At 37.0% G+C, this 27,092-nt stretch overlaps 1 protein-coding gene across 1 annotated transcript in view; it reads left to right on the plus strand.

Moving 5' to 3' along the window:
- Positions 1-5,448: 5,448 nt before the first annotated feature.
- The window catches only part of NARS2 (asparaginyl-tRNA synthetase 2, mitochondrial), a 175,825-nt gene continuing 154,181 nt past the window's right edge, over positions 5,449-27,092 (plus strand). The window contains exons 1-4 of the mRNA XM_001377502.3: positions 5,449-5,952; positions 7,277-7,386; positions 12,670-12,790; positions 19,336-19,476. Coding sequence (XP_001377539.1) covers positions 5,806-5,952; positions 7,277-7,386; positions 12,670-12,790; positions 19,336-19,476 — 519 coding nt within the window. The 5' untranslated portion in view covers positions 5,449-5,805. The remainder of the gene's footprint in view (positions 5,953-7,276; positions 7,387-12,669; positions 12,791-19,335; positions 19,477-27,092) is intronic.

A 27,092-nucleotide genomic window follows, 5' to 3' on the forward strand; every position in this document is an offset into this window, starting at 1 on the left:
GCTCTTGACTTTGGGCAACTTAATTAAACTCTCTGACTCTCAGGTTCCTTATCTGAAAAATGAGAGGGTCAGATTAAATGGCTCTTCAAGTCCTTTTCTGCTATAATTTTGTCCTAATTCCTGGATCTCTATATTCCTTTCATGGCACATTTTGGATGGCCACATTGGAATATGGAGGGGGCAGCTAAGTGAATTCGAGAGTCAAGCCTAGAAGCAAGAGGTTCTGGGCTCAAAATTAGCCCCAGACATTTCCTAGCTGTGTGACTCTGGGCAAGTCACTTAACCTCCATTGCCTAGCCCTTACTGCTCTTCTGTTTTGGAACCAGTACACTGTATTGATTTGGTTAAAAAAAAAAAAAGAATAGGGATTGGACCTAGTTCACTAGTAAAGGGAATTCCCAGGTGAAGAAATAATTTTTATCTATATAAGCCAGCACGTTCTCTGCACCATACCAGCTTAGAGAGTTGCTTAGGGTACTGAGAAGTTAAGTAATTTGCCCTGGGTCACACAGATGTGTGACAGAGGTAGGATTTGAATTCGAGCCTTCCTAGGTCCAAAGCCAGCTCTTTATCCAAAAGACCAAAGAGAGACTCACAGACTTATTTTTTCCCTTCTTGAATCTAGTCTTATTTTCAGTCTGTACTGTTTCTTTTTGTTTAGTCGTTTTCAGTTGTGGCAAATTCTGTCTGATCCTGTTTAGGATTTTCCTGGCAAAGATTCCTTCTCCAGTTCACTTTACAGATGAGGAAACTGAGGCCAAAAGGGTTAAGTGACTTGCCCAGGGTCACTTACCTAGTGTCTGAGACCAGATTTGAACTCAGGAAAAATGAGTTTTCCTGACCTCAGGGGCAGCACTCTTGACTATGCCTCCTAGCTGCCCCTGTCCTACTTCTTGTGAGCAGTGGTAAATTTCACATATTTACCAACTAATGTGTGAGGCTGATGACCACCTTCTAGTGATCTTGTGGAAGGATTCTTTTATTAAATAAGATGTATCTCATACTAAGACTCTAAAGAGAGATTAGAGAGCTCAGAGAAGAAACAGGAGGATGAGGTGTAAAGAAAGACCAGGGAGGAGAAAGACTAGGATTGGAGGTAGTAGTCACCAGTGCCAAGTGCTCCATTGAGGTTAAGCATGATGAAAAGGAAAAGTTCATCGTATTTAACAATTAGGAGGTTATTGGTCACCCTGGAGGAATAGTGTATCAGAAGCTGGATGACAACAAACTAAGGAGGGAAGAAACAGTGAGGACTTCAAGCTGTGACTAATAGACTGTCTTTCTGAGAACTTTGGACTATGCTACTATAAAGAAACCTGAAGCTGGAGTCAGAAGATGAGTTTTTTTTGCTATCTTTGCTGCTTACTACCTGTATGATCTTGGACAAGACACTTCATCTCTTCAGATCTCAGTTTCCTCATTTTTAGAATGACAATGTTGGATCTGATGATCTGTAGGGTGCCATTTTGATTGCAAATCATATGATCTTGCAATTATACCTGTTTGTGAAATTTCCAATAGGGCATTGTCTCTGGGGTTGGAATGGGGTGTCAAATTGAGAGATTTTTTTTTTAAACAGGGAAGAACAGGCTATATTTACAGCTAGTTTGAAAATGAATGCACTTGTTCTCTCCAGTGTCTGTATACTGACCACATTTTCTGGAATTATTCCCTTCATAATAACTTTCATTATCCTCATCTACTTACTTAACAAACATTATAAGGTTTGTTAAATACTAGCTCTAAGGCACTGTGCCAAGATTAGAAGAAAGAGACAAAAAAATAAATAAGACATGGTTCCTGATCTCAATAAGAGTTAATCAACATTTTAATCAATAACAATAACAATAACAATCAATAACAACAATTTAATCAATAGTTAATCAATAAACATTTGTTAAGCTCCTACTATGTACAAGGCAATAAATTGGAGGGGAAAAAGGTGAGATGAAATATGAGAAAATGGATATGCTAATTAACTTAATTTGCTTAACTATGTAGACAATAAAGCTGTGTGATACTGGCTCCAATTATGTAGGACCCAGAGTGACTCAGAGAAGCTGACAATCCTTGAGAGAATGACTGTGAATAAACCTAGATGAAGTAACCATGGAAACCTGGGGTGGGATACTTGGCTACCTTTGGGTCTCACTCTCTGCTGAGCTGTCTATCTCTTTCTGTAAACCTTGGGCCTTAACTACTGGACACTTGGCCTTGAGATGCTCTGGGTCACTGCATTGCTGAAACCTTGGGACTGAGTCACTTTATACTTACTCGTCTTGCTGTCTTGTGCTGAACGTATATACCAAAGAGTCTTTGTTCCCCCTTGCACCTGAGAATCTGTCACTCCTGTTCCTGGAACTCTCTGCTCTTATCATCCCAGACCCCTCCCTGAATCTGCCCCTTCTAGCCCCTTTTCTAATCTTAATTTGCTAGGAAATTCTTTAATCCGTTCTTTTCTGCTTGGAGAGGAGCTCCTTGGCAAAAGGCTGATGAGCTCCACAGTTATGCATGTCTTTACTTAATAAAGATTATCTTGATTTTTAAAGACTTCATATCTCTTCTTATTCTGGGAAAGTGGTATGGAAGTCTCGAGGATTCTGTGTTTGTCAGTGCCCTCACCATGTTTGCTTCCCTTTGGAGGAAAGAGTCCCAAGTTCTATAGAATTTGTGCCTCAGTTTACAAATGCAATACAACTTAGAATATAAAAAAGTGGATTGGAGCACAAAGTCAACAAGCATTTGTTAAGCATCTTCATTGTGACAGACATTGGATCAAATTGTTGTCTCTAAATAGAAATACAAAAAACGGATACAATCTCTATTTCCAGGAAGCTTGCATTCTAATGAATGAGGGAAGGGGTCTGGAAGAATGTCTATAATTTTATGGTACCCAAGAGCAATTTAGAGATACGTAGGTGGCTCAGTAGATAGAGCACCAGACCTGGAGTCTGGAACACTTGGGTTCAAATCTGACCTCAGATACTTACTAGATGTGTAACCCTGGGCAAGTCATTTAACCTTGTTTGTTTCAGTTTCCTAATTTGTAAAATGAGTTGGAGAAGAAAATGACAAACCACTCTAGTATCTTTGCCAAGAAAACTCCAAATGGGCTCATAAAGAATCAGACACGACTGAAATGGCTGAAAAACAACAGTAGTTGCTAGGTAGCCCAGTAAATAGTGCTAGGTCTGAAGTTGAGCACCTGAATTCAAATCTAACCTTAGACATTTACTAGCTATGTGGCCCTGGGCAAGTCACTTAATTTCTGTTTGCCTTAGTTTCATCAAATATAAAATGCAATATAATCATTACACCAACCTCCCAGGGTTCTTGTGAAAATTAAATGATATAATATTTATAAAATGCATAGCAGAATGCTGCCACAGTAATGGTGCCTAACAAATCCTTGTTTCCTTCCTTCCTCATAATTTATGATAAATGTTGGTTGAATATACAAAGTACATGCATGTCCATTATCTTATTTGATCCTTTGAAAACTCAGTGAGATAGGGTTAACTTTATTATCTCCACTTTGCAGATTATGACCAAAGACCTAGGAACTACCAAAGTGCAGAGCCAAGACAAAGCATTTTTTCCCTTCAGCAAAGTTTGAAGATTGAGCTCCTTTTGCATATTGTCTTCTTACAGTAAAATATAAGCTTCTTAAATGTAGAGATTATCTTTCTTTTTGCTTGTATTTGAATCCTCATTGCTTAAAACCTGGTAAGCACCTATAAAATCTTCATTGCCTAGCCTTTTCTGAATATTCTGAATATTTGATAATATCTGAGATTCTACTTCCCACCTATCAGATTGGCCAAAATGACAAAAAAAAAGGAAAATGGCAGGTGTTGGAGGGGTGGTAGGGAAATAGGCACATGAATGTACTGTTGGTGATGTTCCTTGGTATAGGCATTGTGATAAATAAATTTGGAACTATATCCCTGAAGTCACTAGACTATGTATATCTTTAGATCCACCAATATCACTAAGCTTACTCTCAAAGATTTCAAAGAAAGAAGGAAAAAGCTCATATATGCAAAAATATTAGTAGTAGTTCTTTTTTTGTAGTGACAAAAAAAGTGGAAAGTAAAGGGATGCCCATTAGTTATAGAAGAGCTGAATGAATTATGATTCATATGAATGCAATGGAATACTACTTTGTTTAAAGAAATGATGAAGGGAATGGAAATCTGAGAAGACTTGTGAATTGTTACAGTGAAGTTAAGAGAACCAAGAGAACAATTTATATAGCATTATTGTAAAGACACATAACTTTGAAGGTCTTAGGAGCTCAAATCAAGGATATGACTAGCCCTGGTTTAAGAGGACCAAGGATGATGCATATAACTCATTGCCTGACAGAAAGTGATGGATACCTGATGCAGCATGAGACATGCATTTTTGGACATGACCATTACAGAAATCTGGTGCAATGGATAGAGAGCAAAGCTTGGAGTCAAGAAGACCTAAATTCAAATAAAGCTTCAAATACTCACTAGCTGTGTGACCCTGGGTGAGTGACTGGATTTTTGTTTGCCTCAGTTTCCTCAGGAATAAAATGGGGATAATAACCTACCTCCCAGGATTATTGTGAAGATCAGCTGAGATAACTGTAAATCTCTTAGTACATAATAGGCACTATAGAAATGTTAGCTATTAGTATTAGAATTAGTATTGTTAGTTGGCCCAGCCTGGAATCAGTAAAATTTATGTTCAAATCCACTCTCAGACACACACTAATTCTAATTCTGTGATCCTTGGAAAGTCACTTAACCTATTTGCCTCAGTTTCCTCAACTGTAAAATGGAGATAAAAGCCCTTACATCCCAGGGTTGATGTGAGGATCAAATAAGATAATTATAAAGTGCTTAGCATAGTGTTTGGCACATGGCAGGTGCAATATAAATGCTGCTTATGATTAATTATAATAATGTTACAATAAGGTTTTTATTTTTCTTTAATATTTTTAAAAAATCTTTACCTTCCATCTTAGAATCCATATTGTGTATTGGTTCTAAGGCAGAAGGGCAGCCAGGCAAGGGGATTAAAGGGTCACAAGCTTCTTTTTTTTCAATGGGAGTTGGGAGGGAGAAAAATAATTTTGTTAAATGGAAAGAAATTAAATTAAGGAAAAATTTTAAAGATGCAACAAAGAAAAGAAAAGAAATCACTTTAAAATATTCTTTAATTACATTCTGAGAAACACGGGAAAGTGCTCCCTCTGAACTCTGACCTACAAGGTAGCCCTAACATATTTTGGTTGAAATGATTGGAAGTGAAGGGGGAACACCCTCTCTCGATCGTCCAATCCTTTTGCCAAGATTGAATGATTGACAAATAGGTTCCTTATACGCCAGCCACCCAGGAGATGTCTGGCCCTTCTCTCCGGCCCAAATCCAACCTCTCTTCGCTACAGGGGTGGAAGCTCCGCCACACTGCTGCGTCGTGACGTCACCACCAACGTTAGTGCGGCGACGTGACGTCGCGGCGGCAGAGGCGTGCAGAGCGCTTAAGGAGCCTGAAGGCAGATATTTTTAACTTTCCCTAGGCTTCAGGGCAGCTTGCTGGGGTACCCGGTGATTTGTCAGCGGGCCTCTTTCTTGCTTTTTCACTTTTCGAGCTCGGCCGGGGGAAGGCAGGGTTGGGGTGCGGTTCCTGCGTCCAGTTTGTGTGCTGGAGGACTGGCGCGTGAGGGAGTCCTGGAGCGTGGGTAGCCGGGATGGGAGCCTCGAGCGTCCTCTGGGCCCGAGCTCTTGAGCAGTGACTGGCTGGAAGTGGGAATTGAAAGACCTTTTTACCATGTGGGCTGCCCGAGCCCTGCTCCCCAGGGTCTTACGCACCTACTGCACCACTGTCCCTTGCCCTAGGCCCACACAGCCCCCCAAAGTGAGCATCCGGGATGCCCTTGTGAACCAGAACCCAAATGGGGAGAATGTTAAAGTGCAGGTTGGTGAAAGTATTTTCATTCTGCTGTTCTAGCTCCCCTGCTTGTTTTCCCGGCACAGCCCCTCCAGATGGACCTATCCTCAAAAGGCATACACCAGGGCATGTGCGAGAATTCTATGGGTTCCCATTTTCTTTGGCTTGGATTTCATTAATGTTCACAAACTTATGTTGGTTAAATGGGGGGGGGGGGGAGAAGGCAACCCATACATAGTTTTTTTTTCAATAAAACATAATTTATGCATATGTAATAAAAATATAGAGCCCTTAAAATTACCCAGTTATCCTATCTTCACCATTTCATTTGCCTTATTAATAATCTATATGCTATTGCCACTTATCCCATCCCTTGTGACAAGTACACAGTTGAACAAATCAATACATTGGCTTTATGGAAAACCATATACTTCATTTGCCCCCATACTTCACCACCCCTCAGGCTCTTCCTCCCTCCCCTTTTTAATAAATGTTTTCAGATTGTTTATAAAACAGACCCAAAGCTTAATTGTTATAAATTGTAAGGTCAAACGACTTTCATAATATTAAATGACAAAGATATGGATCAGATGAGCTTCTTACAAAAATTCTCTTACCTGGGTCTGGGACAACCTTTAAAGAAGTCAATTCAATGGGCAATCATTGAATTGGCATTCTTGGTCACATAAGCCAACCTTGATTCAACCATCCTTGCCTTGTTGTTTCCATAGGTTTCATATTTCTTCAAGGATCAAAATTTAAAAAATTTTACTAAGATTTGCTTATGGGCATGCTGTAACATCTAGTGAAGTTTGGCTATGTCTGTTTATGCTTATTCGTTTTAGATTTATGAAACCATAGTTTTTCAGAGAATGTTTTAAGGGTTTTTTTTTTTTTGCGCTCCTAGTCCTGTTACTTAATTTAAGAGCTTACTGGGTAGTATATGAGTTGAAAGAGCTATTTGACTTTTTATCTGTTTTTACACAGGTTAGGATATACTTCTGTCACTTTTTGTCTCAGAATTTTTTAATTCTTTCAAGGCCCAAATCAAGTGGTATCTTCTATAGAAAGTGTTTCCTGGACCTCTTGGTTTTTCTTCTTGCCTCCCTCATATTGTCTTGAGTTTGCTTCTATGCAGAAATGTTTTCTCTTTCCAGTAGAATTTCATCTCTTTCATGGCATTAACTAGTTTTTCTTTAGACTTTAAATCCCCAGCAAATGTCTCGTATAATAATTGTTCTAAAAATACTTGTGAAATCATTGAATTTGAGTGGCATCTTTTATGTACCTGATTTTAGTTTAAAATATCCTTTGAGCTTACATTCAAAATGATGTTTTTCTTCTCCTTCAGGGCTGGGTTCGCTCAGTTCGATCCCAGAAGGAAGTTTTATTCCTCCATATAAATGATGGATCTTCCTTGGAACATTTGCAGATTGTAGCGGACCCAAGCTTAGGCAGTTGGTGAGTGAAAAATTGTTTTGTGCCTTGAACTTTGTTTAATGACATTTTAATGAACTTTTTCATGAGATTTGAAAATGAATTTCCTTCCTTATAGAACTGTGAGGACTGAAGAAATGTAATATGACAATTTGTAGTGTTGATACCTTCTTACCCACTGTCAAGATTGAAAGTGGACCTTATTGTGTTGGAATCATGTGCCTAGGGCTGTTTGAGGAATTGAACTGATACTGAAAAATTAATTTAGTTGAATTTATCATACTAATCATACTAATACCAACTAAGGAAAATTGATATTGAATTATATTGTTTATTTGTAATATTTCTATATGAAATAATTTTCCCCTTTGCCTCCCAAGGTCAGGTTGGCTAAAACAGCCTGCTTCCAAACTAAGAATATTCCTAATATTATGTCCCTCCCACACCCCCCAATCAGACTGGGCTGGGACCTTTTGTGTTTTGTTGAGACTTTGAAAAGATTAAAGGCAAGCTGATCAGCCATGCTGAACTTTGACCCAAGGCTAGTGAAAGTGTATGCTGATATTTTCCTTATTTAGGCAAAGATCCACCTCCCCAGCAGTAAAGTATTGAGGGAGGAGTCAAGGTCTCTTAAGACCACCTTCTCTTTCAAATATCCACCAATGGGGATTGCCAGGGAAGAGCCAAGAGATGTACTGTCACACTTGCCTTTAAAGGAGAGAATCAGGGCTCACTCAGGGTCTTTCCTTTAGGAGGCTAGTGAAAGATCCATTCTTTGTTAACATACATCTGTTAATAAACAATGTTATTCTTGGGGAAATGGCTTCATATTCTTTATTGATTAAAATTCAGACAGTACACAACAACAGTAAGTTTCATAATTTGCATAGTTTGAAGGGTTCATTATACTTTGGATTGCTTTACTTTTACATTATACTTTCTTAATATAGTTAATTGTAGAAATAGAGAAATTTATATCATGTTTTAAAGATTGAAAAGCACTTTACATATTCTCATTTGAGTCTTGTAACTACTTTGTAAGATAAATACCATAGGTAGTATTAACATCCTGTTACAAATAATGAAACTGCGAAATTAGGTGTTTCCACAGATTACATAGGTTAGAGGTGGAATATAAACATAGGTGTTTCCCTGACTCCAAACCCAGTACACTTGCCATAGCTTCTCTACTAGACTGTAAGTTCTTAGGAAAGAGACTATATCATACTCATTTTTGTGTGTTCGACACATAGAAGTGGTTGAGAAATTGAAATGAATAAGCTGCTGCATCAGATTGTTGCACTTAAAACTGGAAAGGTATGTTAAAGGTCATCTGATGGTTAGAAAATCTAAGTGGCTTTACATAATCATTCAATAATAGCATATTAAGCATTTATGTGCCTAGTCCTGTGTTAAGCACTAAGAATGAAAAACAAAGCAAAAATAGTCCCTCCCCTAATGGGGCTAACAGTCCAATGGAGATGACGGTATATAGACAACTGTGTACATACAAAATGTATACACAGTACATTGGAGGTAATCAATAGAAGGAAAGTACCCACTTTAGGGAGAATCAAGAAAGACTTCTTACAGTAGGTGAGATTTTAATTGAAACTTGAAGGAAGCCAAGAAATGGAGATGAAGAGGGAGACCATGGCAAGTACTAAGAATGGAAATTAATAGCAGCTTATTTAAACCAAATTTCTGACTTCCAAACCAGTTCTCTTTTTATTATATCACATCATATCACATTGCAGCTTCAGCTGAACAGATTTTTCAGTTTGGCCTAATTCACCTTTTTTCCCCCTCCTAAACCCTCACTTTCTGTCCAAATAACAAGTATAAGACAGAAGGACAAGGGCTAAGCAAACAGGGTTAAGTGACTTTTTCAGGGTCAGGCAAGGAAGTGTCTGAGACCAGATTTGAATCCAGGTCCTCCAGACTCTAGGCCTGGCACTCTTATTATTCACCTCTTAACATAAATATAAGCTGGTACCTCTTGTTATTTAGCTTTATTCCTGATGAAAAGGAAGCCAACTTCCTAAGTGAGTGCAAGTGTTTGGGGAGTTTAAAAGGAAGATACTTAAAAAAAATTTGAAGAATGACCAAGCTTATATTTTTGTAGTTTTACTTTGAAAATTTCCTATTATAATTTAGTGCAATCTCTTTCATTTCTATTGTATATATTTGGTACAACTATAGTTGTATGCATGTTGTCTCCCCCCCCCCCATTAAAATGTATGCTTCTTGAGTGTTGGATACAGGGATGCCTTTCTTTGTATCCCAGTGCCTGATACCTTGTAAATGCTTAATAAATACTTATTGAATAAAGAAAATACTTGCTTCCAAAATAAGCTTTTATTGAAGCATACATAGTTCAGTTTTACAGTTTATATTATATATTATAGGCATGTTTTAAAAGTGGAAAATACTATCCTCAAGTTATTCTCAAATGAAGGAGTTAGCCTGGATGGGAGAGGCAATGTGGTGAAGCAGAAAGAGTACAAAAGGATCTGGATTTACATCTAGGGTCTCTGACTTATTAAATTGTGTGATAAGTTACTTAACCTGTCTGGAATTTCAGATACCTTTTTTGTAAGATCAGGGATCTGGACTTCTTGTTGACTGTGGACTACAAGTTCTTGTCAATCACTAATGCTTATGATTCTGATGAATTTTCCTTACTTTCAGCAGAATTTGTGAACCTTTTAAAAATTTATATTGTATTTTATAAAGTACAGATACATTTTTTGTTTGTTTTCCCTTTTTTCTAATAAATGCTGGTTTTTTTATATGTTTATAGTTGTCCTCCTCATTAGACTGGGAGCCCCTTAAGGGAAGGGACTGTTTTTACTTTTCATTCCTCATGCTTTGTACAAGGCCTGGCACATACTAAGTGATTCATCTATACTTACTGTCAGTAACATAATAGAACCTCTCTTTAATAATCTTCACAGTAGATAAGAATTCTTTATTAGTACTCAGTTAAGGTAGAGTTAATAACAGAAGTACAGATTCATAAATGAAGCTAATCTACAGTATGAACTCCAAGGGCAATTTTTTTTAGGGTGCTTATAATGTTGTGCATAGATTGTCAAAACATAGCTAGTGAAGTTGGAAAAAGATGTTATCTTCTGTTTGCATGGGTCAGCAGTGCTAATTTTTTCTTCCTTGGAGGCCTTCAAGTAGAGAAACTGGATGACTACTTAGCTGATGTTCATCAAGGGGGATTCCTTTTATATATGGGTGTTACTAGATGACCTCTGAATTCCCAACTTTCACATTTTTTGATTCCATGACAGTTGCATTTAAGATTAGGGAGTAAAGCAATAGATTGTTCCCTGGTAATTATTATCTTAAATAATTGTTAAAAACTAGAAAGAACAAAAGTTTGATAATACTATTTATTGTGTGTCCTCAATTATTAGAATGTAAGGAAGAATGAATTGTTTCTAAAAAAAGAGGAAGATGGAAAGTTATATTGTGAAAAAAGAAGCAAAAGAATCTGAAAAGAAAGAGAGAAGTCCTGATCCTTCTAGAGAGGTTGAAGGTGGGAGAGAGACAGTAAGAGAGGAAAAAGAAGAATCATTGACCACTTAAAGCCAAGTGACATGTGAGGTTCTTCTTAAAGAGAAAAGAAAATGAATCCTCTGGAAATGAAAAAAAATGTCTATTCTCCAAGGAATGAGGATGTAGATCTACACATGCTGTTCAGTAATTGGTCAAAAAGAATAGAGGAGTAATGATTTTAGGTCTCTGCAGAGGGCTACAAAGGGAGTTGTTTGTGTCCCTGATAATGAAAGTAGCCCTCTGCTCTCTTCCTGGGTTCAGAATGTGCCCAGTAGGTGACAGAGGATCTTCCAAGATTTGTCAAATTGAATGGCTACTACTAACTACTGCACATTCCTGTGGGTGCCAATAATATTTCTAGGAGTCTAAAAAGCATTTACTAAAATACAGTGTCATGAGAAAGAAACTGACAACCTGTGATGAACGGGCAGTTTTGTTTTTTTTTCAATCACCACTGCCCATAGAAGGCTAGGCCTTTAAAGAAAGTTTTGGAAAGGGAAAAGTTGTTTAAAAGACTGGGCCTTCCTTTCTTTATTTCCTTTCTTCCCAAGGCACTTCAAATTTTCCTTAGAGTCACTAAGAAGACAATGTCTTCATAAGAGTAACTGTTTCCTCAAAGGTGCCACTTTTTACTACTATGATAAATATCAATATCAGAAGTTTGTTTTTATAGAGGAGGAAAATAAGAAAGCTTTTCAGAAGACTCATTTTAAAAGATAAATACCATAAAATGTAAACTATCAGTGCCAATGTCATGGATTTTTAAAAAAGTTTTTAAAAAAGTCACATAGGCTATGGTGAGGACTTGATGTAAAAAAAAAAAAAGTCAAGAAGTTTATAAATTGACTTTGTGGCTTTCTTGATAATTGTAGCCAGTACATAAGAATTATCTGATTAGATTGACTATGATATAAACTCAGGCTGCCCTGAAACATCATCAGTGTCTAGAAGCCAGATAAGCTAGAGTAAGAAAACTAAGCAATACCCCATGCTAAACTCTCCATAGACCAGGCAAGAGATCTTTTTACTTTATCATCCTTCAAATAGTTGGACCAATAAAGTCTATGTCTAGGGGAGCTGAGTTTATCTTTGGGTCAGTAAGTCACTTTACCAAACAGCTGTGTACTGTTCAGAAGATTTTTCCATGGAAGAAGTGATTGAGCAGAATTACTAGACTTACTAGAACAGAAGAGAGTATTTGTGTGAATGTCAATAGAGAAAGAAATAAATGTAATTTTGTCATTGGAGTATGCTCAAGAATACCTGGATAAAAAGAAGACCAAGATGATTTGAGGAAACAGAATACAAAGCTAGCACAGAGATTGCAGTTGCATATACAGTGGTTAGATTGCTAGGCTGACTCTAAAGTCAGGAAAACTTGAATTCAAATTCAGCCTCAGACACAAATATCTTTGAAATATTTTGTTACACACTCATTTCACCTTGGTCTCTGATTTTGATTTTAGAGCTTCACTTATTTTTTGTTCTCTTGGCCTTATTTATTAGATAGAAAGAGGAGGGGGCAGGGGAAGTGAACTATAACCCATGATTTGATTATTGGGTATTCTATTCCCTGCCCATTGAAAATCTTGATTTTGGATAAAACTCAGTTGTTTGTTTAAAGAAATTTTTTAAAACTTTTAGTATTAAGAAAATATTAGTGCTTTGATTGTAAGATTTCAGTAACAGACGTATCACGTATAGTAAAAATGATCCTCTTCATTGTTGCTGTTTTAGTGATCTGACTTTTGGGAGTTCTGTAGAAATCCAAGGGATACTGGTCAAAAGTCCTTATAAAAAGCAAAACACGGAACTGAAGGCGGACAAAATTGAAGTCATTGGACGTTGTGATCCTCAGGTATGCTGTTTGAGAAACTTGTCATATGATCAGTTTAAGATATTATGTTTAAAACATTTGCAGTCTGCTTTCCAGTGTCTCATATTTTAATGCACTCATCTACAAGATACTTGGAACCTAAGGAATGCAGAGAGAGCAACAGAAATACTTTAGGTAATGGGGCCTTAGATTAATGTTGGAAAGCCAATTGTATTTGCTTATGCATTTCTATAGCATTTGTCACTGTTGAAACTGGGCACTTTGACAGATGTGCCTGCTTAACTTGAATAACAGAAACAGCAAGGGCTGGATCAGTTCTTTCAGGCTCTTGTGTTCATAAATGCCCAAAATATGGTAAGTAGAAGGCTTATGCATGGAATTGATTCTGTGTGTTTTCTTCCTATATGTGAAATTATAGTTTAGCTGGAGTTCCTATAACAAGGAATTTCTTTTATTAGTAAACTTGTATTCCAGTTTTCTCCATAATGAAGTTTAAAGTCGTTTAACTTCTATATAAATAATTATATGTTTGTTTTGTAGAATGCTGTAGGGAATATCATATATATATACACACACATACACATACATATACATATATTTATATTTTAAAACCCTTACCTTCCACCTTAGAATCAATAATATGTATTGGTTCCAAGGCAGAAGAGTGGTAAGGGCTAGTGGAGGTTAAGTGACTTGTCGAGGGTCACACAGCTAGGAAGTGTCTGAGGCCAGATTTGAGCCTAGGACCTCCTGTCTCTAGGCCTGGCTATTAATCTACAGAGCATCTCATATTTTAGGATAACAATAGGAAGAAGAAGGACTATTTAATTATTTAAAGTCAGAGTTTAGTTGATGCAAAGAAGACTATTAGTTTAAAAGGGTAAGAGGAAATTTCTTAAACCATTTTAGATAACACCTTTGTTTTAAATCAGATCTAAACTTTGTATTTTTTCCTAGTGTCAGCCATATTGCTTTGTATATAATGAGCACATCATATGCCAAGAGATTCTGGTCAAATTATATAAAACTGGGTTCAGAGACATCTGGAAAATAGACTGCCAGAAAAGAACATATGGAGCACACAGAAAATTGGATAATGATCAGTAATTTTTTCTTCCCTTTTTGAATTGTCATTCTGCTTTCATCTGATGGCTCTTTTGATTTTTGTCATTTATTTTTCAGTTCTTGAGTTGTCTTTCCTTTTCTAATATTGGTGTTGATGCCTAGTGGTTCTTTGCTTTCCCTATTGTGCCACTTGAAAATAAGCATTAGAGAACGGCTGGATCTTTTTTTTTTTTAAACCCTTACCTTCCGTCTTGGAATCAATACTGTGTATTGGTTTCAGGGCAAAAGAGTGTTAAGGGCTAGGCAATGGGGATTAAGTGACTTGCCCAGGGTCACACAGCTGGGAAGTGTCTGAGGTCAGATTTGAACCCAGGACCTCCCATTTCTAGGCCTGGCTTTTGATCCACTTAGCTACCCAGCAGCCCCCTTGGATCTTTGATCCTAGGTTTTACTTTAGTCACATTTCTAAGGGCTCAATTTGGTTTTCTTTAACGTAAGAATTTAAAATTAGGTTTTATGCTAAATATGAGAATTCTAAAGTAATTTTGTGGTCACCGATTTAAAAAAATATTACAGCTTAAATCAAAATGACTTTTAGCAGCTTTATTTATAAAGAGGTGGAAAGAATGAAAGTGGAAAAACATAGATAAAGAGACAGAAAGTACTGCCTAGCTACAAATACCCTGAGTTTAATCCTAATGTCTTCAGACCACAAATGTGAATCCGAAAGCGAATCTCACCAGAATCAAAAGTCCTAATTAGGAAGCTAAAATCAGAAGAGCCAGGAGATGCCAAAGAATCCCTGGAGAACCTTCAGTGCACATGAGACTAAGACTGCCAAGAATCTTACCAGAACTCACGCTGAAGGGCGTGTCCCACCAAAGAGCCAGCGAGCAGAGAGAGTCTCCTCACTGAAGAATCAAGGAAGGAATCACTCCACTCACCACTGCAAGATCCAAGTAAAGAGTCTTCTTATTCTGTCCCACTCACCAACAGGAAGCAATCACAGTCTTTCAGTTTGCCTAGCACTTCCCAAGGGGTGGGCAGTGGCCTCTAGAGTTGTCACCTACCCTAGCAAGTGACTTGTGAACTTTCATACTTAGTGACTGGTAAGGTACTAAATAGGGATACTTAAGATTTTGATTGATTAACTTAAAAGTTGCTGATTGATAGATAAAGAGAGTTTGATTCACTCTTCACAATATACACAGATGCTCACAGACATGACACTTCCATCCACCATTAATGTAACCATGGAAGTATGTATATCTGTAGCTTAGGGGGGGAAAAAGACAAACCAAAAGGAAACAAATTACAGATGTGATAATTTTACCGTTCCTTTATTTTGCCTTTGTGTTTCCATGGAAATTTTTACTTTAAATTAAATTAAATTAAAATTATGCACTCTAATGGCTTATTATGATGTATTTGTGGAACACTATGCCAGTTTAGGACAGGTTCTGACAAGCCCTACCAAGCTGGGAAGATTTCATGACTTTATGTCTTTTATCCATGGACCAGCCTTAGGAAAGACTTATCACCAGGAATTTGGTTTGGGAGTAAAAGACATTTTATCGATTGTTATTCAAGAACACTTTTTACTAAGCTTTTTTAACAACACTTTTCTACTAAGGGTGGTAAGCCATCCACATAGGTAGAAGAGGTAAAGAAATTAGAGGTCCTTAAAATACTGAAGCATATATGCATTTTTGCATATCTTTGACTGAAAACATATTTGTATGTTCCTTTTTCCTGGTGATAAAAAGCAGGAAGTTTTGTTTCAGGTCACAAGGGTTCATCACTGATTTTGTGCAAGGCACTGTTGGGCAAGGGGGAAGCAGGTAAAAACTGATATATAGTCTTTATCTTCTAGGAGAGATGGGGTGGGAAGGGAGATTGATATATATACACACACATATATATACATATATATCTTCATATACATATACATACATATATGTTTCAAATGATCATATGAGAGAATGTTCCAAGTCACTAAGGTAGGATATATAGTCTGCAGGCCCATTCTGCAGATTCCCTCGAGCAGTGGCCAGCTGGGTCCTCATAGTAGAACTAGGCCCACCCAATAGGTTCTAAGAATTATCTAAGACAGTTGCTTTAAAGTCCTCATCTGCTATATTTCCCCCCAATGTCCTCTAGCAGTGATTACAGCCCCAGTATAATTTTTTAGCTTAATTTTTTCAATGAATAGATTTTTTTTCTCTTCCAGCCCACCTCCCTTCGGAAAAAAGAAAAATAAAGTCAAAACAAAGCTTGACTCTGCATAACAAATATGCATAATCAAGCAAAACTAATCCCACATTGGCCATTACCCTCAAAAAATATATGTCTGTCTGCACTCTGAATCCATTACCAGGAGATGGGTAACATGTGTCATCATTGATTCTGTGGAATGTTGGTTTTTCATTGTGTTGATAAGAGTCCTTACATCTTTCAAACTTGTTTGTCTTTATATTGTTGTGTAGAAATTGGTCTTTTGACTGTGTTTACTTTTCTCTGCATAAACTCTTCACACAAGTCTTCTCTGGTTTCTCTGAAGCATCATTTTTTTATGACACATTTGTAATTTCCATCACATTCCTATACTATAATTTGTTTGGGAATTCTCCAATTTAAAGGCAGCCCCTTAGTTTCTCTTTGCTGCTACAAAACCTAATATCTTTTTGACCACTGATCACTCCTATTATCAATTAACTAATTAATATCATTTAGCTTTTACAAAGGGATATTTACTGAGAAAATATAATAAGAACTGATGTACCAATGGAGTACTTTGAAACTAGGATCCTTCTCCCTTTGACCACTTTTGGTTTCTGGGAAAAGTAGCCTCAGGCATCAAGTGATGAGTACCAATAATCTTACCAAGTTCATTTCTGGATACAGCATAGCCAGTGGGAGAGTCACTTCCTTTGTTGCAGGAAAGGGTGTCTTGGCTGCCAGGTCTGTCTACTGCTGTGCTGGATCAACCCAGTTGTTCCTCAGAATTGACTTCTCCAATGATTGGCTGCTAGGATTCTGTTATGGACCTAAGTTGCTACACTTCTAGTTGCTTTCTGGCCTCTCAAAGCTTACAAGATCATAATCTAGTCTATTCTATTTTGGGCATTCATTCACAAGATCAGGAAAGAATAAATAGGCCAATCCAATAAACATTTATTAAACACTTGTTTTGAGGTAGCCACTGTAGTAGGCACTGGGGATACAATTAATAAAAAAAGACAATATCTGCCCACAAGGAACTTATAATCTACTAGGGATGGAGTGAGAAATACAACACACAAAATTGAGACAGAAGAAGTAACATGGATTCAGAGCCACGTAGCATCCAGGTGAGCAAAAGGATCTGAGGCCTGTTCCCAGGAGGCCCTCTCCAATTTTTCTTCATCACTTGAAAACCTCCAGGAAAAAGTCAAAGCTTTTATCTGTTCAAGACTTTCATTTTCACACTCATTTCCAGCTCAGAAGCCAATTAAAAGGATTTATACCTGCACAGTCTCTGAAGCAGCAAGGGCAATGTAAAGATTAAAATTTAGGGGAGACTGAGGCAGGTAGAAATTTGTTTCTCTCTGCAAGGAGTATTATATTTTATGAAGTTTATTAAAGATTAAGGATTAAAGAAAATACAGGATAAGAAACACGTGCCTAGGCCAGAGAGGCCTAGACAAGATAATCTCACATCATGGAAGAGCCACGTCTGCTCCAAAATGGAAGTCCAAAAAGACCCTCTGTAGGCGGAGAACTCCTTTAAATAATAATTCGTGTTCTCACCCAGGCGAGAATTCAGTGTGATTACAAAGCACTCTGGGGAAGTGGAGCAAAGGATTCTGGGGATTGGAGTCTTGAATTCGAGTCTATTTTTACAGCAAGGACCCCTCTATCGTATCACACTTTTTTTCAAACAAACAGCACCCTTTCACATGGATTAATACCAGATAGAACATATTGTACATGATCTAAGACTTGGGCCCTCTTTGACCATTACCCCTCATAAGAGAAAGCAGATCCAAAGAACCCTGAGGTTTTACTTCATATCCAGTAAACTGACAAGAAATGGAAAGTTAATGTTGGAGGATGTGAAGAAAGAAAAGCTTATGAATGCATTGTTTGTGGTGCTGTGTAGTAGTAAAACCATTCTGGAAAGCATTTTGGAATTATGCAAATAAAAACTAAAATGCCAGCCCTTTGACTGAGACATTTCACTGTTTGGCAAATACCGGAAGAAAAAAAAAAGGCTCCATAGACAACAGAATATTTATAGCTGCACTTTTTGTGCTTTTTTCCCAAGAACCAAAAGCAAAGTAGATGAATAAATTGTGGTCTATGAATGTATTGACATATTACTATACCATAAGAAATGACAAACATGATACAAAGAAGCCTAGAAAGACATACATGAATTGATGGAAAATGAAGTAAATAGAGCAAAAAAACCAAAAACCCAACTAGAATAATATGAAAGGAACCAACCGCCCTCCCCCCCAAACAAATGAAACTGAAAGTTGAAAAGTTATACTTACCTTGAAAAATGATATGAGAAGAAACCTTCCCCTTCTTTTCTGCAGAGGTTTGAGTTCAAAGGAATGAAACATTTTTAAAAAAATCAGATTCTCCTTCAATGTTAATTGGTTTTGCTAAATTATGTTTCCTTCTTTTTAATTAAAAAATTATTTGTTAAGATATATCAGTAAAACCTGTTCTAAAAAAAGAAAATAATGATATGCATAGAAGACATTAATAGGATGGCCATTCCAGGGCTGGAGAAATTAGAAAATAAATTATCTGGCAACTCCAAAACTTGGTGACATCTTCTCTGTTCTCTGAAGGAGGGCAAGATTCCAGTGCATGTATATTGGAAAGGGAAGTGAGTTTCTTTTGGTCAAAGGAGACAGTATGTCTAAATGCATGGATAGAGGCGATGGTAAGAGATCTAGGAACAACTAGTCTATTTTAACTTGTGCTTATAGTTCATGAAAGGGGATACTATGAAATAAAACCAGAAAGTAAAGTTGGAGTCAGGCTGTAAAGAGCCAGAGCCTTGAATGCCAGGTAAGAGAATTTGTATTTTTTATGGTAAATATCAAAGAATTCTAAATTGTTTGGTGGTAGCATTTGGACAGAAAAATTATTTTCAGAGACAGAATTCAAATCTGCAGTAGTGTACACCATTTCATGCAGTAGTTTTAAAAGATTGCCATGTAAAATGTTCCATTTGTAGCAGTAGATGGGTGTGAAGTGGAGGTGAATGTCCAGGAATATTTAGGTTATCATCATATTGAACATCAACAATTTGTATGAGACCCTCTAGAAAAAGAAACCAAGGAACTGGGATTACAATCAATTATTTTGTAAGATGAGGGAAAAAACAGTCTTCTTGGTTTGGAACAACAGAAGTGACATCACTTCTGAACTATTCTGAGAACTGATGTGATGAGAGCAATCCCTTTTCCATTGTCTCATTTGTTTTTCCTCCTCTTTGGCAGACCTTCCCCATTAAATACAAGGAGAGATTTCCTCTGGAATATATTCGACAATACCCTCACCTTCGATGTAGGACCAATGCCCTGGGCTCTATACTGAGGGTCCGCAGTGAAGCTACAGATGCTATACACTCTTTCTTCAAGGTATACTGTTTAACTTATTTAATTTGGTTCATCTTCCTTTTTTTACTCATTTCTGTGAGAATGTATTATTGAACTGATCCATAAAGTCTGCATATCAATGATAAAATCCACTATTTGGCTTTTAAAACCCATCCCACCTTTCCTGTCTTCCCTGCCATGTGATCTAGCTACACTGGCTTTGTTGCTCTTGCTTGGGCATGACATTATCATTACATCTACATGCCTTTTCACTGGCTGTCTTCCATACCTGGAATACTCTCCCTTTTTCAAGACTTAGTTCAGTCCCTACCTTCTGCAACAGGATTTTCTCTGTCTCCCTTTCCTACTCTTTGTCCCTTCATTCCAAGATTACCTTCAATTTACCTTCTCTCTATCTTTCTGAACATAGTAGTTTGCATGTTGTCTTCCCCATTAAAACGTGAACTCCTTAAGGGGTGGATTATTTTTGCCTAGCCCAGTTCCTGGTACTTTAATAAATGCTTGTTAACTTGACTTGATATTATTTACCCATAATGATCACTTGCATTTATATAGTGTATTGAATTTATAGTGCATTTTAGATGTATTATTTAATTTGATTCCCACAACAACTGAGAAATATTCCTGTATTAGAGTTAAAAAAGTAGGATTAGGCATATTAAGTGACTTGTACAAGGTCATATATATATATATATATATATAGCTAGTAGCAGAAGCAGAACTTGAACTCATGTCTTCTGATTCAGAATCACAATTTCAGAGTTGTAAGGAGCTTCACCAGTCATCTTACCTGAAAAAGAATTCCCACTACAACATATCCAATAAATGATCATCCAACCTTGACTTGATGGCCTTAAGTGTAATAGAGTGTTAAGTCTGTCAGTACAGAGAGAGAAAGGGAGAAAGAGTGGAGACCTCCCTTTTCAAATTGGGGCTTAGGGGAGACAGCTGCTGTTTAACTTGGCCAAGAGAGAGGAGAGGGGGAGTGAGTAGTTCCCCCCTTCAGCCTCCCCTCAGCTATGGCTGCTCAACCCCAAACTGCCTCTTGACTTCCCTCTACTACTAATGTATAGAGGTTCCCTCCTCTATGAGAGATTTACCCTCCCCCCTCAAGTTGGAACTGTTTCCCACTCACACTAGAGTCAGTTGGGGAAAATGACAAGCTTTATTCTAACTGAATCAATTTGGGAATAACACAAGAAATGGCTGCAGGAAGGGTTTTGGTGAAGAAAGAGGGAAAAAGGTATCTCTATTCTAGCTACCTTTACCTCCCTCCTCAAGTTGGAGAACCCAGGCCTTGGCAGCCTTGGGCCCCTGAGAGATTCAGGCTTGGGTGGCCCTGGTCTTGGTCCATGGGCACAGTTCAGACCCAGGGCACAAGCAGCTGTGAGGTGATCTTGTCAGCTGCATGGCTGTCTTCTCCAACTACCCCTTCAGGTGAGAATTGGTTGGGGAAAGGGTGTCCAATCACCAGGAGAAAGATGTAAGTCTTTCCTCAGGAGAAAAGTCTTGGCCAGCCTCTTCTTAGGCTGTCTCAGGATTGAGAGCTAACTGCCTCTGACAGAAACTCTTGCTCTCCCAAGATTCCAGAACATCATCTGGGGCCCCTTCCTTGCTATGGCTGAGACTCTCAATTTCCCAGACTGTAACTCCAGTTCTAGGGTTTGAAACCTCTATCACATAAGTGAGTGGAATTCAGTATTTCCTTAGGCATCCCATTCCCCTTTCACATGACTCTCTTCTCATTCTTGGAAAGTTTTTCCTGCCACCAATCTTCAGTTTCCTTCTTTGTATTTTCTACTTATTGTTCTAGTTGTTCCCTGTAGAGCCAGTCAGAACAAATCTAATCCTTCTTCAATAAGACAGTCTTTCAAAGAACATAAAAACAGTTACTTTGTCCCACCCTGAGCTTTTTCATCTTTAAGTTAAATATGCTCAATTCCTTTAACCTCCTGATGGCCCATGTGACCTGGAACTGAGATTGTGCACCACCGTGGTTGCCTTCCTCTAGATCAGTGGTTCTCCACCTTTCTAATGCCGTGACCCCGCAATACAGTTCCTCATGTTGCAGTGACCCCAAACCAAAAAATTATTTTGATGGCTACTTCAAAACTGTAATTTTGCTACAGTTATGATTTGGAATGTAAATACCTGATATGCATTATGTATTCTCGTTGCTACAAATTGAGAGGTTGAGAATCGCTGCTCTAGATGCTCTCCAGGTAATCATTGTCTTTCCTAAAATGTGATACCCTAAACAGAACACAGTCTGCCAGATCTGTCAGACCAGAGCAGAATACAAAAGAACTCCCACCTCCTTATTTCTGGAAGCTCTGCCTCATTTATTGCTGTTCAGGGTAGCATTAGCTTTTGTGGCTTTCATGTCATACTGTTAACTCTTATTGACCTTGAAGTCCACTCAAACCCACAGATATTTTTCAGAAAGGCTGCTGTCCAACTATTTCTTTTTCACTTTATATTTGCAAAGTTGATTTCTTGAATGTTCCTATTAAATTTTGCCTTATTAGATTCAAGCCAATTTTCTAGCCTGTCAAGATTTGGGGGTATACTCATTCTGTCATCCAGTGTGTTAAGCTATTAGTTCTACCTTTGTGTCAATTGCAAATTTAATAAGGTTGCTGTCTATGCTTTATCCTTATCATCTTATCATTGTTTGAAAATTTTAATAATACAAAGCCAAGAACAGATCTCTGGGACAATTGGATGCCTCCTTCCAAGTTCACTTGGATATGCTTGTGTGTGTGTGTGTGTGTGTGTGTGTGATACACACATATGTATATATATGTATTTTACCTCTCCCAGTAGAATGTGTATTTCTTGAGAACAGGGACTGTGATTTAAAACTTATCTTTGTATCCTCAACCTCCAGAAAGTGCTATAATTGACAATAAAACATTAATAAATGCTTTTTTAATTGATTGAAATGTTAATCCCTGCTGTTTGAGTCCAACCATAATCAATCTAATTTTACTGTTGTCTGGCCCATATCTTTCCATCTTTTACCTGAGACTGTGAACTCCTTGAGAGTAAGAACTATATGTTTACTTTCTTTGTATCTCTAGTGCTTCACACATTGCTAGGCACATAGTAAATCTCTAATAAGGTTGCTATCTGACAAACTCTGAAAAGCATGAAATGCTTTATCAGAAGCTTCACTAAAATCCAAGTAAACTGTAGCTATAGCATCTCATTAGTCTACTTCTTTAGCCATACTATCAATAAAGGAAATATGAGTAGTCTGATTAGAACTGTTCTTAATGACTCAGTATTGGCTTTTCTGTGATTACTGTTTACTTTTCAAGATGATTCACCATCTCTGAGGACTTAGTCTAGCAATACAAATTCTTCTGGTAAGGTTAATTCATTAAATCATCTCCTAAGGCAGGAGTTTTCTATCTTCTTTGTAAAATCAACTCCTTTGGCAGTCTGGCATGACTCATGGACCCCTTATCAGAAAAATGTTTCATCTGCTCATAGTTAACAAAATATATATTTTTTAAACTAGTTCAAATGGCCTCTGGTTAAAAATCTTAGGTTTAAGGTATAATTCATTTAAAAATATTTTATCTTTATTTTAATAACAAATTTCCATATAAGTTTTCAAAAATTATAGGATTCATGTTGTCTCCCTCCCTTCTTCCTTCCCCTCTCCCAGAGTTGACAAACAATTCAGTATGAGTTATATATGTATTATCATGCAAAATATATTTCTATATTATTCATTTTTATAAGTGAATACTCTTATAAACCAAAACCCAGATAAACAATTGATAAATCATATGTTTTCATCTGCATTGATATTCCATCAGTTCTTTCTCTAAAGGTGGATAGTGTTCTTTTTCATAAGTCCCTCAGAATTGTCCTGGATCATTGTATTGCTGTTAGTAGCAAAGCCTATCACATTTGATCATTCCACAATATTTCACTTACTATGTATAATGTCCTCCTGGTTCTACTTTTTTCCCTCTGTGTCAGTTCATATAGGTCTTTCCAATTTTTTCTGAAATCATCCTGTTCATCATTCCTTATAGCACAATAGTATTCTGTCACCATCAGATACCACATTTTGTTAAGCCATTCCCTGATTGAAGAACATCTCTTTGGTTTCCAATTCTTTGCCACCACAAAAACTGTAGCCATAAGTATTTTTGTACAAACAAGTCCTTTATCATTTTTTAAAAAATCTCTTTGGGATGCAGACCTAGTAATGGTATTGTTGGATCAAAGGGTATGCATTCTTTTATAGTCCTTTGGGCATAATTCCAAACTGCCCTCCAAAATGGTTGAATCAATTCACAACTCCACCAGCAATGCATTAGTATCCCAATTTTGCCACATTCTTTCCAATATTTATTATTTTCCTTTACTGTCATATTGGCCAATCTGATAGGTGTAAAATGATACCTCAGAATTGTTTTAGTTTGCATTACTCTAATCAAGAGGTATTTGGAACATTTTTTCATATGATTATTAATAACTGATTTTTTTTCATCTGAAAACTTCCTATTCATATCCTTTGACCATTTGTCAATTAGAGAATGACTTGAATTCTTATACATTTGACTTAGTTCTTTATATATTTGATAAAGAGAAATTTGTTATAAAAATTTTTCCTAGTTTGTTGCTTCCCTTCTAATAATGATTGCATTGGTTTTGTTTGTACAAAAATGTTTTAAGTTATAATCAAATTTATTCATTTTATATCTTGAAATGTTCTCTATCTCTTGTTTGCTCATAAATTCTTCCCTTCTTCATGGATCTGACAGGTAAAGTATTTTACATTCACCTAACTTACTTATGATATCACTCATTATATTTAAATAATATACCCATTTTGACTATATAGGGTGTGAGATATTGATCTAAACTGTAAAGGGGGAAAAAGGGGTTATTTATTTTAAAAAAGGTTGGACTGGGTTATATTTAAAAATAGGGTTGCAGGAATTTATATTAATTCCAAAGAGATTTATTTACAATTTATTTACAAAATATAGAAAGAGTGAAATAAGAAAATCATAGAGAGGTTAGGGTAAGATATCTAGCTTAAGCACTAAGTAATTTATTTCCGGTCCCTGGCTCATCTCAGGCAGGGAGAATTAGTCCTTAGGCCTCGGCAAAGCCTTTTTGGCGAAGTCTCTCCTAAGGCTAGTCACTTCAGAAAATCCAATATGAAAGGAGTCAGCCTTTCACTCACCACATCTCAGGTCCAGTCAGCAGATTATCCACCAGCCTCCACTCCTAAGAAAGAAAGAACTGACAGTAAAACTCCAGAAGAAGCCAAAGTCCAAGTTGAATTCCACTCAGGACGTTGTCAGTTCCTTTTAAAGACACTTTCTTTTGTGTCACTTCCTGTGTCTTCTTCCAATTTTTACATAGTTTAAGGAAGACTAATATATTAATATATTAACCAATAGGGAAAGATTAGCTATGGGAAGTTTGGAACTAGAGATAGATTAGGGACAGAATAATATATCTTGTGATCTAATTTTTAAAAGAAATGTTATTATTACAATAAAAGTTAATAGAGTTCATAGTTAGAAAATTGTTATTGTTCATTGAGATAGGAAAATTTAGTATATTACATTGTTGAAACTGTTGCTATGTTCAAAATACCTATGTGTTTGAATTGTTTTCCTAACTTTCACTTTCCTATAATCCTGATCTTAGCCTAGAATTTAGATAGATTGAGATATTTAAGGTAGATTAAGGTTTGTTATTTTGAGGGTGGAGGAATACTTAGAATAGTATATTTTACATGATAGAATAGAATGATAATTAATAAGGTAAGTAATGGACTGTGGTACAGATATCTGACTCTGTACATCAGAAAAAGGGGAAGTTGTGGAAGAAAGAGGTGTTGAAGTAAATGCAATGACTGGATTTGCAAGGTTATCTCATAAAAAAAGGAGATAGAACTCCTGGCTGCCAATGGGGGATGGGAATGGAATTTCCAGCTAAGAAAAGGAGAGGAGCAGTTGGGTAAGGAGCATTTTCCCTTTTTGAATTGAAGAGGGAAGGAGCAAAACTCTCACTGAGCCTACTTAGCTACAAATCCCTAGTTGAGCAGAAAAACATCCAGACTAATCATCTGCCTTACAGTGGTTGGATAGAGACTTTTTCCCTTTGGGGAAGGCAGTAGCCTATCTTTTTTTTTTTTTAAACCCTTACCTTCCGTCTTGGAGTCAATACTGTGTATTGGCTCCAAGGCAGAAGAGTGGTAAGGGCTAGGCAATGGGGGTCAAGTGACTTGCCCAGGGTCACACAGCTGGGAAATGGCTGAGGCCAGATTTGAACCTAGGACCTCCCATCTCTAGGACTGGCTCTCAATCCACTGAGCTACCCAGCTTCCCCCTGGCAGTAGCCTATCTTTCAGAAGACTCCTTCAAAGCTATATCTCTGTGCCAAGAAATACCATCATCTTGAACCTACAAAGATACTAAGATCATCTGGGATTTAGTCCCTAGATTTGAGCCTCAAACCCCTGAAGAAAACTAAAGGAGGAAGTTAGTTCAGGGAGATAGCTCTGCTTGGGAAGGAGAAGTGGTGTTCCTCTTTATCTGTTCCCTCTCTCTCAATTACCTGTCAAAACTTTGGTTCCTGATCCCCTGCTAGTACATTTGTCACCCACTATTGCACATGTGGATCACAGACCTTCCACTTAATGATTAAATGGGATGTTTATGCTTTTGGTGATTAAATCTAAAAATGGGCAGGGGTTACAATTTAATCGTCACAATCAGGGGAGAGTTAAATTTAATCTTCACAAAACCTAATTTTTGCCATACTGTTTCCAATTTTTCAAGCAGTTTTTATGAAAGAGTGAGTTCTTATCCCAGCCCAATTACAGCCCTAATAGGATAATGTAGGACTCTTGCTTTAATAAGATATAGCAGATCTTGTTTTAGAAGTGTGATATTATATGCAATCTGAAGAGAAAACCTTTTTAATTACCCAGAAGAAAAATTCACAGGAGGCACTGTCACTTCATTTTAATTTCAGAAGATCTTCTGACATGCATTCACTCTGTCTCTCCTGCCTGCCATATGGATTTGCAGCAATTTCTTGAAGCACAAAAACACAAACATTTTGGTTAAGTTCTAAAAATAATCTCTCTTCCCATATGGCACCAACCACTGATAAAAGTGCACCTGGTGTTTTAGTAACATGTATACAGTTCTTTAGCCACTAGATGGTAGTAACCTGCAGTCTTATAACTTCTCTTGAAGAATTTAGTTTTAAGAGTTTAGGAAACAAGACAATAGATTTTAAAGTAAATATTGAATACTACAGATAAATATATACGTGTGTGTACATACATGCATTATATATGTGTGTATATATACATATTTTCTCAGAACAAAAACTTTTAAAATGTAATACTTCTCTCTACCTGTTGAAATAATTTTCTTCTTTTAAGGTCCAACTCCGGTGCCTTCTTCTCTATACAGTTTTTCTTTATTTATTCCAGCTGAGTGTGATCTCTTTTTCTGTTTCCTGTGGTAATTTCTTTGGATTTGTTTTTTTGCTTTTACATGTTACTTTGTATCATACCTATTTGTGTTTAGATCATATCTGCCGGAGCAGAATTAAACTTTTTGGGAACAGGAACTGTTCCT

Source organism: Monodelphis domestica, chromosome 4 (genome assembly GCF_027887165.1).
Source record: "Monodelphis domestica isolate mMonDom1 chromosome 4, mMonDom1.pri, whole genome shotgun sequence".
In the NCBI taxonomy this organism is placed as follows: Eukaryota; Metazoa; Chordata; class Mammalia; order Didelphimorphia; family Didelphidae; genus Monodelphis; species Monodelphis domestica.